Source organism: Heterocephalus glaber, unplaced genomic scaffold (assembly GCF_053883595.1).
Source record: "Heterocephalus glaber isolate CG9 unplaced genomic scaffold, H.glaber_assembly_v1.0 deba00001504, whole genome shotgun sequence".
Lineage (NCBI taxonomy): Eukaryota > Metazoa > Chordata > Mammalia > Rodentia > Bathyergidae > Heterocephalus > Heterocephalus glaber.
Genome location: NW_028258324.1, coordinates 74777106 through 74795515, shown reverse-complemented (window position 1 = coordinate 74795515; position 18410 = coordinate 74777106). Strand labels below are relative to the sequence as shown.

The 18410-nt window shown below is 52.9% G+C and overlaps 2 protein-coding genes across 6 annotated transcripts in view; one reads left to right on the top strand and one right to left on the bottom strand.

The window, feature by feature from the left end:
- Positions 1–14969, top strand: part of Snrk (SNF related kinase) — a 43166-nt gene extending 28197 nt beyond the window's left edge. For all 5 annotated transcript variants that reach the window (XM_087186887.1, XM_087186888.1, XM_087186889.1 and 2 more), the window contains 4 exons: positions 4932–5073; positions 6641–6853; positions 8961–9095; positions 11395–14969. In XM_087186887.1, the coding sequence (XP_087043013.1) occupies positions 4932–5073; positions 6641–6853; positions 8961–9095; positions 11395–12622 (1718 nt within the window). In that variant the 3' untranslated portion in view covers positions 12623–14969. The remainder of the gene's footprint in view (positions 1–4931; positions 5074–6640; positions 6854–8960; positions 9096–11394) is intronic.
- Ano10 (anoctamin 10) overlaps positions 6853–18410 on the bottom strand; it is a 158678-nt gene continuing 147120 nt past the window's right edge. The window contains exon 13 of the mRNA XM_004835076.4: positions 6853–8704. Within this exon, the coding sequence (XP_004835133.1) occupies positions 8681–8704 (24 nt within the window). The 3' untranslated portion in view covers positions 6853–8680. The remainder of the gene's footprint in view (positions 8705–18410) is intronic.

The window sequence follows — 18410 nt, the reverse complement described above, 5'->3', positions numbered from 1 at the left end:
CTGCATACGGGGCCTCAGGTACCCGGCCGTGAGGACAAGGTTCGCGATCATAGCCCGTGGTGATGGTGCCGCCCTCGGTGGCCGGCTCTCTGCTTGGGCAGGGGACAGGGTGGGGACCTCAGGGGAGAGCAGGGTCCTGGGGCCCCTTGGTAGAGTTGCCTGCACCTGCTGACACGGAGCCCAGGACCCTCAGCGAGGGCCCGCCATGTCTGGGGTCACCGGGTGTGTGGCAGTGCTGGTGACCACCCGAGTGCACAGGCGGGACTTGAGAGCAGGGGCTGCGCTGATGACGCTTGCTTGGGCAGCATCGGGTTCAGAAGTCACCAGGGGCATCAGATGAATTGTGGTTTGGAGAAGAAATGTTAATAAAGTAAGTCTGAGAAGCTCACATTCATTCTCACTGCCTTTGTTGTTACGGGAGGGAACATTTCTCTGTGAAACAGCAAAACCTTGCTTCTGAGCAGATCTTTGATGGAGCCAGGATGGTAGAAATATCCTCAAACATGACTCAAAGACTTGCTTCCAGACTCGTAGGGCAAATTCTTCATGCCTGTCAGCCCCACTCCTGGACCCGACAGTTTTGGACTTTGAGAGTGCTCTCTAGTCCCGTTCCTGGGGGTGAACCATGGATCTTGTGTGAAGCAAGCACTGGTGACCCAAGCGCTGGGTGACTTTGGACGCAGAGAGTTAGTTATTCTGGTGTGAGTGGGGATTCAGCCTGGCACGCAGCAATGGTCGGGGTTCTCCGCATCGAAGAAGCTGCAGAGGCCTGGGCTCCGTTCAGGTGCCCGGACCACCCATTGTGAAGCAGCGCTGCTGAGAAAGCCCGGCCTCTTCCACGAGAACTGTGCGCGCTGGAAGCAAGAGGCTGGCTTGGATCTCAGCGCCGGAACTGGGGCGTGAGAGGCGCCTCATTCCACCTGCGGTGGTTTCAGAACTTCCTGTATGGCCTCTTGCTTGACTCATGGCCATCCTGATAAAAGAGGGCGAGAAGAGAAGTAGAGGCTGCTTCTTGGACCTCGCTTCTGACCTTCCCAGGGCTTCCTGATGCGGTTCGTGCTTTGGCTGTGCAGGCGATTCACTTCAAAAACCGTGCTGTAGAAAACCTCTCAGTAATCGGGACACCCCAGCCCTCCTCTGCACTGGGGTTTTCTCAGACGGTCAGCATGTCCCTTTTCCTCCTTTGTTCGCAGTTTGGTCTTTTTATCCTGCCTGCAGTGAGCTTTGTAATGTGCACTGCACCCCTAGCCTGGAAAGAGCCTGGTTCAGCCGCCCGCTGCAGACCACAGACTCCCACCCTCAGCGCTCGATGAGGTCAGACACCCCCCCGCCCCCGTTTCCTTGTGTTGAAGATTTTTTGTTTTGTTTTAAGCCAAATGAATTACACTTATGTGATTTCTTTTTTTTTTCTATTTCTGTTAACCAAGAGCCCATAGGTGGGTCAGAAATCACAGTGTTTCAGACACTAGTATTAACACTGAATTTGATGGTTCAGTGGTTTGATGTTAACCTGTTAGACAGTGCTATTAACTTTTTTTAACAATGAAAAAAGTCAAGTTCCTACTCCATGTTTTGGCCTTGCTTCCCATTTCCGGTTTTGCTGGGTCCTTGGCAGTCCTGGTGTCAACCTGAGGCTGTGATCCGCCCTCAGGAGTTTGTGGTTTTATTTAGAAAAAGACAGTTGCGCCCTCTGGATGGCGTGCGGCTCCTGGGCTTTAGCTCGCCACCTCGTCACTGCCCAGCCATCCCTGTCCCTGTCCCTGCCCGTCTTTCTTCCCCTCTTCCCCACACTGGCTTTGTGGCTCCCCGAACTTTCCTGCTGTCTGTCTGTCTCCCTCCGTGGTCGGGAGGCCTGCGAGGCCAGGGATGTTTGTCGTCATGGGGTCACTGTGCCTAGAGCAGTGCCTGGCACAGACGAGGAGAGGCCGCACAGCAGCAGGCGCCCTTGAGAGTTTCCTCCATGCTGGATTCTTAGCTGGAGTCCTCTTAATCCTCGGAGTGCTCACAGCAGCTTTATGAGGAAGTAGCTTGCTGTGGTGTTCCCTCAGTGAAGACAGCCCATTCGTAAGTAACTTGGTTAAAGTCATACCACTCTTATGTTTTTTTAGTGGTTTGTTTTCATCTCCTTTGGCCACAGATCATTCAAAGACCAAAAAAGAAAGTCTGAGAAGTAAATATAGTGCTCCCTGAGTGTGTGCAGGAGGCTGGTTCCAGGACTGCCCTGAGCCAAACCCAAGAAGATCCGGTCCCTTACAGCAGAGGGGTTCGGTCTGCATGGAAGATGCTCTTCCCTGTGTGCTTTCAGTCCCCACCGGATGACTTGTGAGGCCCAGTTGGGCAGCTGATGTGTGAACAGTTGTTAGACTGCTGTGTAGGGCAGTGGTGGGAACCTGGGGCATGCGTGCCGCAGCCGGCTGTTTATATCATTGACAGCTCTGAAAGATTCGTTGCCACTGGTTTGGGGCATAATAACAAAAAGTGTGCATGTTCCGGACAGATGCAGGCCTTTTCTGAGTAAGCATGTTGTCCAGGTGGGGAGATCACTGGTCCGTGTAACACTCTGCCCCCTTCCTGATACTTCTGTCCTTTTCTGGCTGAAATGCTTCAGATTGTGGCGTCTGTTTCAGCAGTTTCCGTGGCATAGAGTCATATTTCAGAGTCTCTGGACTTTTGAGCATCTGGGCTCGGAGATTAAGTCCTAACTGGAAACTGAGCAGCGTGCGCGATGTGGCCTTTTCTCGTGTTTAGCTTTTCTCATCACGTGTTACCTCCTAACTAGCAGTGTCTTCACTTGCTGAGCAAACGACTCTGAAGACACTAAGTCCAAATAACGGGACTTCTTGATTCTTATAAGATTAATGCTTAACAGAGAAAGAAAGTTTTCCTTCACCACCTACAAATTTTGGGTAACAGCTAGTTGGTATGTATGCACTTGTTATATTTTTAGAACATCAACTTTGCGTAGTTAGTTATACTATCAGAGACCTGTGTGAGATGTCACCTGTGGTTTAGCGTAAAGTAAAAGTAAAAAAAAAAGAGTTTACTTATTTTTATAAATGTCATTGTTCTACAGGATTTACGTGGAAAGATATAAATTGATTGTAAACCAGACGCATGTGTGTTGGTGGTTAGGCGTGATGATGGCAGTACATTAAACGCTGTCAGCATTTGGCAATAGGAAAAGAAGAATTTTTATTTTAATTGCACAGATTTTTAATCTGTATGCATTTTTTGTTGTGAGTCATTTAAAAATTTTTTCTTTTTGGTGGAAAGGGGCATAGCCAAGCACAAACTAGAAATACAGAATTGGTGAGTTTCCATTCTTGAATAATAGACATCACTAGAAAAATGAGATTTACTTTACAGTTAATTTCTAGAACATAAGTGTTTTGTAAGATAAGGACCAGCAGCCGTAAGGAGGAGAGCTGTATTCGCCACCGTTCGCAGCGGTGCCTGGCAGCTGGCGGCGGCGCACAGCGGGTTGAAGCTCAGCGCCAGCTCCGTGGATTTCCTTCAGTCGCTCAGTAAGGCGCTGCTGGAACCTGGTGTGTGAGTTCTTCCCGGCCATGTGGAGCAGGTGCTGGCGCTGCTCAGGAGGGCGGCAAGCTCAAGCCAGCCCGAGAGAGACACTGGGTGAGAGCCCATTTTGTAGAGGAAGGGCTGCGCGTGCCCGCCATCACCCTGCCTTCTTGGTCTTGGGAGGATGTGGCCCTCTGGGTTCCCAGGTGCAGGCGAGACACGACTGCCAGCCAGTGGCCGGGTGCGGTTCGTGTCCGTCACAGGTTCGCAGGCAGCCTCAGAGCTGGGCCCCACAGGGCCGGGCGCGCTGGCCCTCAGGTAGCTGCCTTCTGTATCTATGTGTTTCTATGTGTTCAGCAGATTTTTCTGTTTCATTTTTTCCATTAGTGCATCCTTAGTAAAATGTATTATACATGTAAAGTACCACGTTGTGTGTAACTGTGGGGTTTCTGCCTTTGGTGCTGTTTTAGTTTTAGTCATTTTTCTTAGCAAATTGTAATGCTCTTGGCCTGGAACCTGTGTTCTTTTGGGTGTCTTACATGAGAGCTGCAGCTGAGCGTTAACAGATGATGACAAAGGCCTGTGGCAGGGTAGGGCGTCCCCTCCTAAGCCTTGTGGGGTTGCCAAGCTTCTGGAGTTGAGTTTTGGTTATGTGGCTGTTCATACTATCATGTGTGTTCTGTTCGTAAGTCCTTTTTATCTTAAGTCCATTTTCATCTCACAAAGCACCCTTTTCCATCCTGTCGGTGGCTTATTGCTGCCCGATGACAGGAGGCTCGCTGGCGCCTCCTGCTGGAGTTGGGAGGCCCGGAGATGCTCTGGAGCTCAGCCTGCAAGTGGGCGTCGTCCTCAGGCTGAGTGCTTCCTTGCATTCTGCTGCTTGAAAGGTGGGGCCTTCTCCTAGTTGGTTACGCCTTGCGGGACGGATCTGTTGCTTCTCTTCATCCTCAGCTGCATTTCGCTGGTCTCTGGGCTGTAATGTTCTAGCTGCCTCATCAGGAGTGAGGTGAAGGACAGCTGAGATACTTGTGACCCTTTCAGGTCTCCTCAAAGCATTAAAGTCTTAGCAGTTTTATTCTGGTGCAGGCTGTCAGGGGAGAAGAACAGTGTGCTGCTCTGGCCTGGGAGCTGGCAAGGCACTGCCACAGGATGATCTTGCCGGCTGCAGAGGGACTTCTGTCTCTCCACAGAGCATTTGCCAGCCTTCACTCTGCAGTGGCCCAGCCTGGGCCATGAGTGAAGCCAGTGAGCACACAGACCCCTTTCCTGCCCTACCAAGGCTTCGGTTTTCTTCCCTGGACATTTTTGCTTTGTGATACAGTGCTTTCGATTGCTTCAGAGGCGCCTACGGGTGCTTCTTACTGCGTGTGGTGTTCACATAGGCCGGCAGTAAGCCTTGTCTGCACTTGCAGATATCTGGAGCCTGGGCGTGATCCTGTTCATGCTGGTGTGTGGGCAGCCGCCCTTCCAAGAGGCCAACGACAGCGAGACGCTGACCATGATCATGGACTGCAAGTACACGGTGCCAGCCCACGTGTCGAAAGAGTGTAAAGAGTAAGTAGACAGGCGCGTGACCGGAAGTGTGAGTCCACTCCTCTCCGTGCCCGCTCAGTCTGCGGCGATTCAGCTTCCAAGCATCCGAGTTCACTTTCCTCTTTGAGTTTAATATTTCTGTGGTTTTGAGAGACGTTGGGGGGGGAGCCCCAGATTTTCACTTGAAATTCAGCATTAGAATACAGGTAAGTGCTCACACGCTTACTCCATGTGCTTGTTAAGTATGCTTGCTTTCAAGAAGCCCCTCACTGGCCGCCTCCGAGGTGGCGATTTCTTCGCTTGAAGTGAAGACACCACCGTGGAAGTTGCCTTTCTCTGCAGCAGTGTGAAGCTTCTCTCTTGCGCTGTTTCAGGTTCCCATAGCAGGGCTCGATTTTATCCCTGCATTGCTCTTGGCCGTTTGCCCATGAGCTCTGTTTGGGCGCACGGGAAGCGGCGGTGAGATGTGCACCAGGCTGGTCCCTCGCGGTCACAAGTGTTGCACCCTGGTCATTGCTGTAGCGAGAAGTCGCTGATGGGGCGAGCTCTTGGAGTGTAGTATTTCATTGATATTCTCAGTATTTTAAAATGAACCCAGCAGAGATCATTGCCACTAACTAAAGGATTTGCTAGAATAACGACGTTTTGAATTTCTCCTAACACCTGTGAAGAGGAAACCTGCCAGCTTGAAGATCTTTCTTTCCCAGTGGAGCCGCATCTTAGGTGCCAGTTAAGAAGTTAGGGTGTGAAGGTCTGGATCCACTCCTTACAGGTCAGGTGTCAGAGCACCGGGACGCACCTCAGAGGTGACGCGCTCGATGCACGTGGAGTGCAGGGCTCGGTCCCTGGCGTGCACAGGAAAACCCAGCGAGTAGCGCCACCCAGATGGGGCTGACGTGGGCCCTGCGTTCTTAGAGCCCATGCCCAGCACCACCGAGTCGGGCAGGCCTCCCTCGGGACTGGGCAGCGCACCCCTCACTCTCTCATCCGCCTCCCTGAAGCCAGGCCAAGTGTTTGTGGGGTGCGTGCTGCCCTCATGCTGTCCTCTGCAGGCGTACCCATGGAGCGCACGGGCCCCGCCTCACTGCATGGTTGGTGCTGAGTCCTCCTCGTGTGTTTATTCAGTCAACACAGTGCTTTAAATAAAACCCATTTCTAGAAAGCTCTTTTTTTTCTCCAATACTGGGGATCGAACTCAGGACCTTGGGCTTGCAAGGCAGGTGCGGTGCCACTGAGCTAAATCCCTGGCTTCTAGAAACATCTTGCATGGCATTTCACTTGTTTACAAGCTGGCTGGCTGTCACTGCCAACCACTGTGTCTGGTACTGGCGTGCTCTGCGCCCACGGCAGCTGGGCACATGTTGGTACCTGCGTTAACTCCACGGCACAGTGACGCTGTTGGTGTGCAGGCTCATCAGCGCAACTGTAGGTTGTAGTTTGTTACTTTACAAATGTGACGGCACTGAACTCTCCTTGTGCCCATCTGGGAACCTGGTGGGATCGATGGTGTGAGAGATGTTTAATAAGTCTGCCCTTGCTCATCTTTGTAAGCAGTTTGCTGTAACGGCCACCCTCCCTTCTTCTGCAGCCTGATCACCCGGATGCTGCAGAGAGATCCCAAGAGAAGGGCCTCTTTAGAAGAGATTGAAAACCATGCTTGGCTCCAGGGGGTGGATCCTTCACCGGCCATGAAGTACAACATCCCCCTCGTGTCCTACAAGAACCTCTCGGAAGAGGAGCACAACAGCATCATCCAGCGCATGGTGCTCGGGGACATTGCCGATCGCGATGCCATTGTAGAGTATGTCAGTTCTGACCAGTAGGGGCCCAGGATGGGGTTACCAGAAGGGGCTTGCTGGGTCTTTGGGACCCTGTGTTGTGGTAGAGCCCCAGCTGGGAGGAGTTACGTCTTTATTTAGTGCCCCCGCCCGGTGCCTGACACACAGGGTGTTTTGATTGGGTTTTGTTCTAGTGAACAGGTGAGTCACTGCCGGGTGGTGTCAGTGAGTGCGTGGCCTTCTCACTTCCAGTGGGGTGCAGTGCAGCGGCTGGATTGTGTCTGGGAGGACAGCTTGTCTGTAGCAGTGTCCTCTTCCTTGCCAGGTCTCCTGCCGGTCTCCATAGGGAGTGGGGAGATCAGAGCAGCCCTGCCTGATCTCCTCTGGATGACACAGTGCCCATGCTCGTGTATGGTCAAGCTGAGCTCAGTCCTCTCTCCCTGGAGCCCTGTGCAGCATCGGGCCCTGCAGGCTTTCGTGGTGTTGCTTTCTCTTCACACCAGAAGCAGGGCTTTGGCTTTTGCTGTTCTGATGCTGAGGACAGAACCCAGGGCCTCGTGCATGCCAGGCAAGGGCTCCACCACCCAGCCCCCACAGCCAGGTGTCAGTAACCCGAGCAGCTGGGTGTCAAAGAGCATGTAGATGCAACTGCTTCTCATGACAATTTTTAAGAGGTCCTGGCTAAATATTCAGTGTTTCCATAGACAAATATCAAAAGTTATTTATTTCATTGAAGAAACAGTTGGGTATGATGGAAAGAGGAAACAGCTAAAAGCCCACGCGGAGGTAACGGCTGGGGCCCACTGTGTTCTGACTGCGGATCTGACCTAGTCCCAGACCCGGGACAGAGGGGCCCATGGTGCCCGTGTGGCCTGTGTACAGGACATACATCTTCGGGGTTTCTCATACCCTGGCGGGAAGGGTTTACAAAAGTAAACAGATTCTTGGTTTGGGTTTCAGTACAGATTTGTCCAAGTTTCCAGGTGCATTGCAAGTCCCCAGAATGACACAGAGCTACTTATGTGAGCTGTCCGAGCAGAGCGCAGGACACGTGTGTCCGCTGAGCACATGTGTGTAGGAGTGTGTGGAGGATGACTAAGGGAGAGGGTTGTGTGCATCTCCCTGATGGCCCAGCGTCTCCCTCAGATCCACACTAGCACTAGTGCATGGAGAGTTCATAGTTAGTGTGACTTCACCTCAAGGGAGCATCTCCATCCACAGGGAAAGGTGTGTGGCGCCTGTGGGCTGTGGCCTGCGTAGTCCTCAGTGCCTCCCGCTGCTGCTTACCCTGAGTTCAGGCTCGCACGTTGGCCTGCAGCGTGACCCCAGCCCCAGCGGCTCTGCAGGAAGCCCTCCTGCCGCCCGCCCCATCCCCCAGGCAGACACAGTCAGCACTGACCTCTGAATGGCTTCCGTCCTGAGCATGCGTGGTGTATCGCAGAGCCTGAAAGTCGTCCTTATGTGTTTACGGGCCTCGTGGGGTTTCTGAGGCCCTGTCCCAGGGTGACCCACGGTAGGCCCCATGCCTTGGTGGGTGTCGTGCCCAGCACCAGGGACACAGGTGCGCTGTGAACGCCGCTTTCTAAATGGACGGATGAAAATACTGATTTTACCCAGAAAAGCAGTGAATGATCTCAGTCACCTTAATCCCGTGTGCCCACCGTGCCCGTATTGCAAGGAGAGTTGAAAGCAGACACCCTTTCTGGTTTTCCTGATTGACAGTGCATCAGTGCACACAGGGCCGCAGGTCCTGCCTTCATGTTGTTGCATTGGAAGCAGATAAATCCTTCACCAGTGAATGTTTCACACACAGTGACTTTCAGGTAGCGTACAGCATCTGGGAGGGTTCATCACCATTTCTTGCACATCTGAAACTGACATGAAGCCCACATGCTGTTAGCATTTTGCATTTTTTTTCACTGAGATGAACATTTATGTGTAGTTGCCTTTTAGGATTTCGGTAGTGACTTAAATACCTACTAAGTCTCCTCCCCCGTTTGCCTTTGTGCATGACTTTAAAGCTTCCTGGTCATTAAATTTCATTTTTTTTATCCTTTTGAAAAATCACCAGTCCTTCTTGTGAAAAGCGCAGCTGTCTATGTGGCTAACCTTCCCTCCATTTTTCCTTAGAGCCCTGGAAACCAACAGGTACAACCACATCACAGCCACCTATTTCCTGCTGGCTGAGAGGATCCTGAGGGAGAAGCAGGAGAAGGAAATACAGACGCGGTCAGCGAGCCCGAGCAACATTAAGGCCCAGTTTAGGTGAGGGCAATGTCTTGTAGGGTTACGTTTTGAAGTGGCGCACCTTCCTCTTCTGTGAGGGTGCGGAGAGGCCAGCCAGCTCGGGGCCCTGTGCCGAGCGGGTCCTGTCCCCATGGCGCGGCCTTGGGCTGTGGGCCTGGCCGGGGACAGGCTGGGGAAGCAGCGTCCAGCCGGGCTCACATGCTCCCATTGTCCTCCCCCTGATTCTTCCAGGAACAATGCCAGTTCTTCTCCCGGTGATTTGAAATAGGTTTTAAAATGTGTTGGGCATTTCTGTACCCTCATACTACCCCGGGGTTTAGGGAGTGGGCAGGGATCCTCCAGTGCATTGCTGGTTGGCCCAGCAGGTTGCTTAACCTCTCGCTGACTTAGCTGCCTGCCTTCGGGCTGAGAGGAGTAACTGCTAAGCTGGGATGCTGTGAGGGGCAGGAACATGCAGCACTAGGGCGCCTCACCCTGCTCCTGCTTCCGTGGGGGCCGAGCTCCAGAGTGGAGGGGGCGGTCCTGGTCCCAGCCTAGCACCAGAAATCACTGACTCGAGCCTGTGTGGCCTTGGGCAGGGCCCGGCCGCCCTGCCTGGGTTGGTAAACAGTGGGTTCGGTGTGTGGACCCCTGCGTGCAGCCATCACCGTGGGCCCTGGTCAGTGTGATTGGTCCATCCACGCTTCCTGTTGGCATCCTCCCTTCTCGCCTTGTGGGCCGAAGACGGCGCTATGTCCACCACTTTCGGGCCTTGTGGGGGCAGACCGGAGACACAGGATGCGGGGCTCGGCTCTCAGGTGGAGCGGAAAGGGGAGAAGAGCTCCACCCGTCTGTGCCCCTCTCCCCACCGGGTCTGCCCCGCTGCTCAGTGCGGGCCAGTTTGGGAAGAGCTTCCGAGTCCGGCTGCAGACAGCCCTGACCTCCTGGCCTCGACGCGGCACCCCTTCGCTGTTCCCCTCCTGCACCCGGCGAGCTGGGCTAGGAGGCTGCGTGGGGAGACACCAGTGTAAAGCCCTGGGCATCTGCAGGCTGAAGGCTCCATTGGGCTTTATTTTTAGACCAACACAATTGGTGTGAAATGAAGACGAAAATGTCACCAAGTGGAAGTGGCTGTTTGGAAGGTCTGGTGTCAAGTCGCCTCTGGCACCTCCCATCCCCCAGACAGGGAGGGCAGTTGAGGACTCAGAGCACCATTCAAGGTGGCAGGCAGAGCACTCCATTTTCAGAGTCCCCGGGGGCCACCAAGCGGTGTTCTCATCGTGTGGGTGACTCTAGACTGGAGAGCGAAGCCAGTGTTTAAACAGGACCCGTTTGGCCTCACAGTACTCCTTATGGGCGTGTGAAAGTACACGTACTTAGAGCTAGAGAAAGTTTTTATTTAGGAAGAGATTTATACATGACAGTTATACACTCTTCTCCCAGCACCCATTAAACTGTTTCCACTTATTTTTATAAATGCTGTAAAAGCAGCGCTGGAAATTCCAGGTGAATTTTATTAGCAGTACTACAGCTTACAAACCTGAGCTGTAGGCATCAAAGGAATAAAGTAAGAGGTGTGGTCAAAATATACAGTGAATCTTTACATTTAAAAAATTTATTACAGTAAGACACATCGCTATTAATCCCCCTCAAAATCCGCCTGGCTTTGAACACATTTATCGTTCTTGCAGTTTGGGGGTACACTTTCTTGAGTGTCTTTATGAGGTGTGATCAAAAATACAGTGACTGCTGCTGCCAAGCGCCAGCCCGCAAAAAGGCAGCTCGTAAAACACGGCGCTGTGTCCTCATCTGCCTTGGTCACCGGATCTGGCACCGAGGGACTTCTGGCTCTTCCCAAAGTCAAGATGACCCATCGAGGCAGCCAGGGCAGAGCAACTATAGACCCTCAAGAAAGAGGCCTGCAGAGCCGCTGCAGAAAGTGGCCAGGGCGACGGGAGGAGTGTTCAGTGTAAGAGGGAGGATTTTGAGGGGACTCAGGACAGTGTGTCTCTCACTGGAATTTTAAATTTCCGCATTTTCCAATCACACGTCGTCTGGGTGCTGTGCAGGCTTTGGAAAGTGAGTGCTTCCTCTGGGGTGCAGCCCCTCGCCTGCGTGCCCCCGGCAGGCAGCTGTGACGAGGTCGCGCCTGCATGGCCTCCTGTTGGCAGCACGTGGCCCCTGGCATCCCGGCCGACAGGGGCCGGGCAGGATGGGGTTGCCAGGCTGCTGCCCTGTCTCCTTTTGGCTCTGTGGGTTTAGTGCTGTACTTCTCTATGTCTTTTACCAGCGTCTGTGCGTGACTGCATACCTTTTCTCCTTCTGATGTGTTGCACAGGCAGTCGTGGCCAACCAAGATCGATGTGCCCCAGGACCTGGAGGACGACCTCACAGCCACGCCTCTGTCCCACGCAGCTGTCCCTCCGTCTCCGGCTCGGGCCACCGACAGCGTCCTCAATGGCCACAGGAGCAAAGGCCTGTGTGAGTCGGCCAAGAAGGAGGAGCTCCCCGAGCTGGCAGGACCCGCCCTCTCCACAGTGCCTCCCTCGAGCTTGAAACCCGCGGTCAGCGGGCGGAAGTGTCTCTTCAGGGTGGAGGAGGACGAGGAGGAAGAGGAGGAGGACAGGAAGCCCATGTCCCTGTCCACACAAGTGGTTCTGCGGCGGAAGCCGTCTGTGACCAACCGCCTGACGTCCAGGAAGAGCGCGCCCGTCCTCAACCAGATCTTCGAGGAGGGGGAGTCCGACGACGAGTTCGACATGGACGAGAACCTGCCCCCGAAGCTGAGCAGGCTGAAGATGAACATCGCCTCCCCGGGCACTGTGCACAAGCGCTACCACCGGAGGAAGAGCCAGGCCCGGGGCTCCAGCTGCAGTAGCTCCGAGACCAGCGACGATGACTCCGAGGGCCGACGGCGCCTGGACAAGGACAGCGGCTTCCCCTACTCCTGGCACCGGCGGGACAGCAGCGAGGGGCCCCCGGGCAGCGGGGGCGACGGCGGAGGCCAGAGCAAGCCGGGCCCCAGCAGCAGCGGCGCGGAGCAGGCCGGCCCGGGGGACAGGAGCACGGGCGGGGGCAGCCCCTCGGGGGGCACGGGCGGCACCCCGGGCGGCACCTCAGGCTCCACGCGCCGCTGCGCTCCGGGGCCTCCCAGCGCCGTGCAGCTGGCCGCACGCAGCGCCGGGGAGCTCGTGGAGAGCCTCAAACTCGTGGGCCTGTGCCTGGGCTCCCAGCTGCAGGGCGGCGCCAAGCACATCATGGACCCGCAGCGGGCGCGGGCGCTGGCGCTGTCCAGCGTGAAGGTGCAGGAGAAGTCCTCGTGGAAGATGTGTGTGGGCTCCGCCGTGGGCGCCGGCCCGGCCCCGGCTGTGGGTGGCATCCAGTTCTTCTCCGAGCACGTGGCCGGGGCCACCGCCGAACTAGACCGTATAAAGAGCAAGAAGCTGAAAAGCAGCGTGCTGCAGCTGCCTCTGTGTGAAAGGACCATCTCCGTGAACATCGGGCGGAGCCCCAAGGAGGGCCTGCTGTGCGCCTCCAGCCCCGCCAGCTGCTGCCACGTCATCTGAGCCGCCCCGCCCCGCCCCGCGACCGCGCATGGTCTCTGCATGCTGCTAGGCCCGCTTCTTTCCGGCCGCAAAGTCTGTGTGTCATTTCTACCGTCATAATTCTAATGTGGATGATCGGGATGAAATTAAATTGTACGTTTGGAACCTAATGTAAATGGAGCACTTAGAAATTTGATGTTCTGCACTTAACCTAGAGAGAGAGAAATGCATTTGTTTCTTGTGCACAATCTAAGTTCCTGTCCTGACCTTCTGTGATCCAGTAACTCCGTGCTCTGAGGCGCCAGCGGTGCCCGAGACAGAACCAAAGCAATAATGCGGCGTGGCCCTGCCGCCCACAGCCCGGCGGAGCCGAGGACGGCAAGCGTCTGCACTGAGAACCCTGAACTGCGACCCCAAATGCCCGCACCTGTGTCTTACGCTAGACTGTGAAACAGGAAGCTTGGGCTCTCACAGGTCACCGAACAGGATTCTCCCACTTTCCTAGAGGTGAGGGGGAAGACAGCTTTCTGAAGCAGCTTCCCCACGGTGCCCGGCGCTCGCAGACAGTCCCATGCTACGATGAGGTGAGTGCCTGACTGTCCGTCCGTCCAGCGGAGCACAGGCTGCCCGTGGGCAGCGCTTGCAGGGCTGCGTGGGGCCCGCCGCTGGCATCCTCAAAACCAAGCGGACGGAGGCAGCGGCAGCGGCAGGCCCTGCTCGGCAGAGCGCAACAGATGCCGGCCGAGTCTCACGTCTGTGGTGCACACCAAACTTCCTGGGATTTGTTTCCTAGGAGTTTGCTAATAGCTTATCTCTTGTTATTTCCATTTCATTCCATCCTTTAGCTCAGCTAGCTATGAAAATTGGCTGATCAGAAATACAGATAAAAAGGTAAAATTCACTCAGCAGTCAAAGATGTGCAAAGCCTTCTTTGTAGCTGTTCCCCTGTATTTTGTTTTGCCTTCCTGCCAGAAAACAATCAGAGGACTCTGGCTTTAACCTGTCCGAACACAGAGACACTTTAGACCAGATAATCATCTCATGGCAGTTCATCTTGCAGGATGCGATTGATCGCAGATTGTGAATTTCGCAAGGACAGATGCTGTTTTCTCATGCTGTGCCCTGGGGGCTTGAAAGCAGTGTTCAGCAACCTTCAGGTGGGCTGTGGCCGGCCCCGGGCCCCTCCTCACTCTGGCTCCATCACGGCTCGCCTCGGAGTGACGAGCTCGACTCAGAGCAGCAGAGCATGGAAGAGCTGCAGCGGGCAGCCTCGGTGTCCGCAGCACACTGCTCGGCGGCACAGGGCTGGTGAGCGCATCATACTCAGAACTCGACTCGCACAGTGTACCTAACCGTATAAGTACAGATGATACTTAGATCCTCACTTTACTTTGTAGGCCTAGGTAGCTAGATACGTCTTAAGCTACAGCTCTAGTTCATTGTGATATTTATACCGAAAGCTATGAGAATAGATGTGTGGGTGAAGCCATAGAACATATTTGCTTGAAATTCTTGAGCAGGGATCTTTAAAGGGCCAGAAATAAGATGTGTGGTTCACGTAGATAGTGAGCGTAACATCTGTATTAAACGTAGGAGAGAGGTTTCTAAAGGGCATTGGCAATAAACTCTTTGTTGCAGCTGTTTTCCAAGTCCTGTAAATACTTTTCCTGTGATTGTGCATAGCCTTGGAATGGCACCTTTTAACTAACCCACCTGTGTTTGGTTTTCAGTGGTTTTTATATTCAGATGTATATATGGTGCTCACTTTAGGATCAGCAGTGTTGACCATTTATGCTGCAGAGCTGTATCATAGCCTTATTAGTTGTGTGTGGTTGGTTGGCCCTCTGGGCCACACATCTGTCTGAGTGGTGTCTCAGCCGTCCGTAAGTGAATTGACGGTGCATGTGTCGTATGTCGTCGTGCGTCAGCTGTAAGGGAGGGGGCGGAACACCATTACATTGAGATACTCTTGGACCAAACTCCTTAGCCTGCTCCACAGCCACTTGTACCCTAACCTCTGTCTTCAGAAGTTGCATAGAGTTACAGTAGTGCATAATTAAATATTGTGGAAAACAGTCTTGTATTTTTCTGTATGTGTGTATATATATAATTATGTACTTCTGACAATTCTGTATGTATTTAAAGTAGTGACAATCTTGACACCAATTCTAAGAATAGCTGTGAGCCTGGACTGAATTAACGATGTCCTGCAGAATTGATGTGTGTTCCAAGGGCACACAGTTATCAGCTGATTCGCTCAGTTGCTTCCATTTCTGGCGGACTTTCCTCGTTGTGTAAACATTTACAGGTCTGTGACAAATGGAGAATAATCCCAATAATAAAGTGACATTGGTGTTCAGCAGTAGAAGCCGCGTCCCGTCTGTGTGTGTCCTCGAGGTGCCCGCTCTGCGCTCGCAACACCCAGGTCCAGTGGCTCTGCTGCTCGAGCTCGGATCTGTCCCGTCTCGGGTCACTGCGCCCTCCAGATGCGTGGAGCGAAGACCCGCCCTGCTCACTCCTGGTCCGTGGGAGCGGTGGGGACCAGGCTCCGGTCATTCTGTCCTTTCTCTTGCTTCGTCCGTCTTCGCTTCTGCGGTGGACTCTTCCTACAGCAGATGAAGCCAACGTGACTCCATTTCCCTCTACAGCGCGTTGCTCTGGTGGCCGCGTCCTTGGGTCCTCTCCTCTGCTCCCCGTTGCCACGCTGGCCCTGCTGCTGCCTCACGGGGGCTGCTGTGCTAGAGTCAGTGATACCCACGTGACAGGTCCAGTGGGCCAGTTTGGCAAGTGGCTTTACTGCCTTGTAAGTCACTTACTGCGGAATTTGCTGTTTAAATTTGTGAAATTGTGCAGTTCAGTGGGACATTCATTGATTCTGGGTGACCACTGCTGTAATCCATTTCACCCCCTCCACGAGGCCTAGGCCTTGTGTCAGCCCCGCCCTGCAGCCTCAGGGTGGCATCGTCCGAGGTCCCTTCTCACACCCCTCCACCTCTGCTTGGAAACTTACTGTCTGTCCACCCTACTTCCTCCTTGCTGCTGTTCAGTCCCCTCTCCTTGGTCCCCAACCTCGGAAGGTGAGATGCCAGGCTCCCTTCTGGCGTCTGGTCCACCTGCACATTGCCATCTGTGCTGGCAGAGCCCCCAGAGCATCATGTCAACTGTTCACTTCTCCCCGTGGACGCGTCCACTCAGGTCTCAGTTGTTCTGAGCCCACACCCGCAGCCTCACCTCAGTCCTCCCTGATGCTATCATGGTGACCCCAGACCGCCAGAACCCTCAGCATCCATCCTCTACTCTTCCATCCTGATGTCCAGGCCCCTCTCACTGCTTCCATGGTCACCACTCTGGACAGCTGAGCATGTCCCCTAACGGCAGAGCTCCGCAGCCCTGCGCTCAGGCACTGGGCCCAGCTGGTCCTATCGCTCGAGCACCGCCTCCTCTCAGTGGGCAAGGGCCCTGCACGCTCCCCTGACAACCTGACCCCCTCCACCCTGTCCGTGGAGAAACTTCCCCGAAGCCAGTCCCTGATGCCCACAAGCAGGGCACCACTGTCTCAGGCGGCCTCTGCCATCGCCCTGGGCTTTGTTCTCTCTTCCCCACTCTGCAGTACACATGATCATTTTAAAGGATAAATTGCAAATGTACTAAGAAAAAGTAAAAACCGGAAAAAAATAGCAAAACATGCTTTAAAAGGTGTTTACAAATGTTTGGGGATTTTCCACAAGTTTCTGTTACTAGTTTCTAGTTGAATTCTATTTTAATCAGAACATGCTTTCTACAATTTTTTTTAAAGGCAGGATTTTGCTCTGTGTTTTAAGGTTGGCCTTGAGCTCACTATGTAGCCCGGGCGGGCCTCAAACTTGTGGTGATCCTCCTGCCTCAGCCTCCCGAGTGCTGGGATTACAGATGTGTGCCACCTCACGTGGCCGATTCAAGTCTTAAGCTGAAAAGCTTGTTTCATGATGAAGCATGTAGCCTGTGCTGGTGAATGTCTGGGGTTTTAGGAAAGTGCTGCTGGATGTTCTGCACGCCAGCTCAGTGGGTTGGCAGTGTTCATGTTCTGTGTCTTTACTGATTTTCTCCCACTGTGGCAGCTCTTGAGAAGAAGGTTGAACCAACCATATAAGGGGTAATACAATTCTAAAAATTTATCGGAGTAAAAGACACACTGCCAATAATCCCTGTCAAGATCCTCCCTGAACCCTCAGCCCATGGTTCTGTCCACATTCTGAAGCAGCTCTGGAGTCCTTTTTTTTGGTGCTGGGGATTGAACTTGGATCCTTACACTTGCGAGGCAGGCGGTGGAACCACTGAGCTAAATCCCCGGCCCCGGAGTCCTCTTTCTTATCTAACTAAGTGTGATAAAAAATACAGTGGGTGCTGCTGCCGAGCGCCATCCAACAGCAAGGCAGCTCGTAAAAACATGAGGCTGCGTCCTGGTCCACCTCATTCACTGGATCGGGCACCGTGTGACTCTGACTCTCCCCCAAAGTCGAAATGACCATGAAAGGTCAACATTTTGAACCAATTCAGGACATCAAGGAGCTTGGACAGCGCAGCTAAAGACTCTCAGGAAAGTGGACTCCAGAGCAGCTGGACAGTGGCAAGGATGATGGGATGCCTGCGTTTGTAGCAAGGAGGAAGATTTTGCCAATGTGGCTTTTACTATAATAAACTTTTAAAATTGAAACCCTATTTTCTGATCACACCGGTGTGTATCTTCACTTCTGTCAGTTTTATTTCATGGAACTGGAGCCCTGTTGTTCAGCACATATGCATTTATGGGTCGTTAGTGTGCAGTGCCCTTGCCCTGGGAAAGGATTTTCTGTTCTGAGACCTGATTTGTGTGACCCCAGCAGAGCTCCTCCACCTTCCTCTTGGCCCTGAGAATCTTCCATTCTTTGCTCTTAACTGTGATGTTAAATTCAGGTTTTTACTCAGCCTAGAGTTAGTTGGGTTTTGCTTATTTGGCCAATTTGCTTTTGCCGGAGTGCTCAGACCCGTTACATTGAGTGCGGTTGTTGAACAGTTTGACTTAAACCTTCCTTTCTCTGGTTGCTTTCTATTTGTCTCATCTGGTCTTGGTCTCTTTTCCCTGCTTTCCTACCTTCTTTTGGTTTGACTAATCACTTTTTCCCGACACTGGGAATTGAATCCAGGACATCTCCAACCCTTTCTTACTTGTTGATAGGGTCTCATCCAGTTGCTGAGCTGCTTGGGGTGGGCTCAAACTTGCAGTCCTCCTGTTTCAGTCTCCCGGAGTGCTGAAAAGATAGAGGTGTGCACCACATCTGCTGATCACTTTTTATTCCATTTACTGTCCTCTGTTGGCTTCTTGTGCTTTTTCAGTGGCTGCTGTAGGCTTTACAGTATATATCAGTACCTCGCAGCCTACCTTAGAATGTCAGGTGGAATATCAGTCTACATCTGCATGCTTCCATTTTCCTTCTGTTATTTGTGCGATTGCTATTTTATTTTTACATATGTATAGAGTGGTAAAAATAGTTGTTAGGATACTAAATGAGAGGGGAACATTTTACCTACGTATTTGTAATTTCTAGCACCCTTCATTTCCTGGTGAAAACACAAATTTGGGTGTTTTCCTCCAACTCTAGAACAGTCATCACTTCTCACAGCACAGGTCTGCTGGAAGCCCTCCTGTTAGCTTTGCTTGTCAAAAAAATTTTATTCACGTATGAAAGATAGTTTTGCTGGGTATAAAATTCTAGTTTGCCTTTTTAATTTCAGTGCTGAACAGTGAATTGCACATTGTTGAATGTTGGATTTTGTTGTATTTATGAAAAAA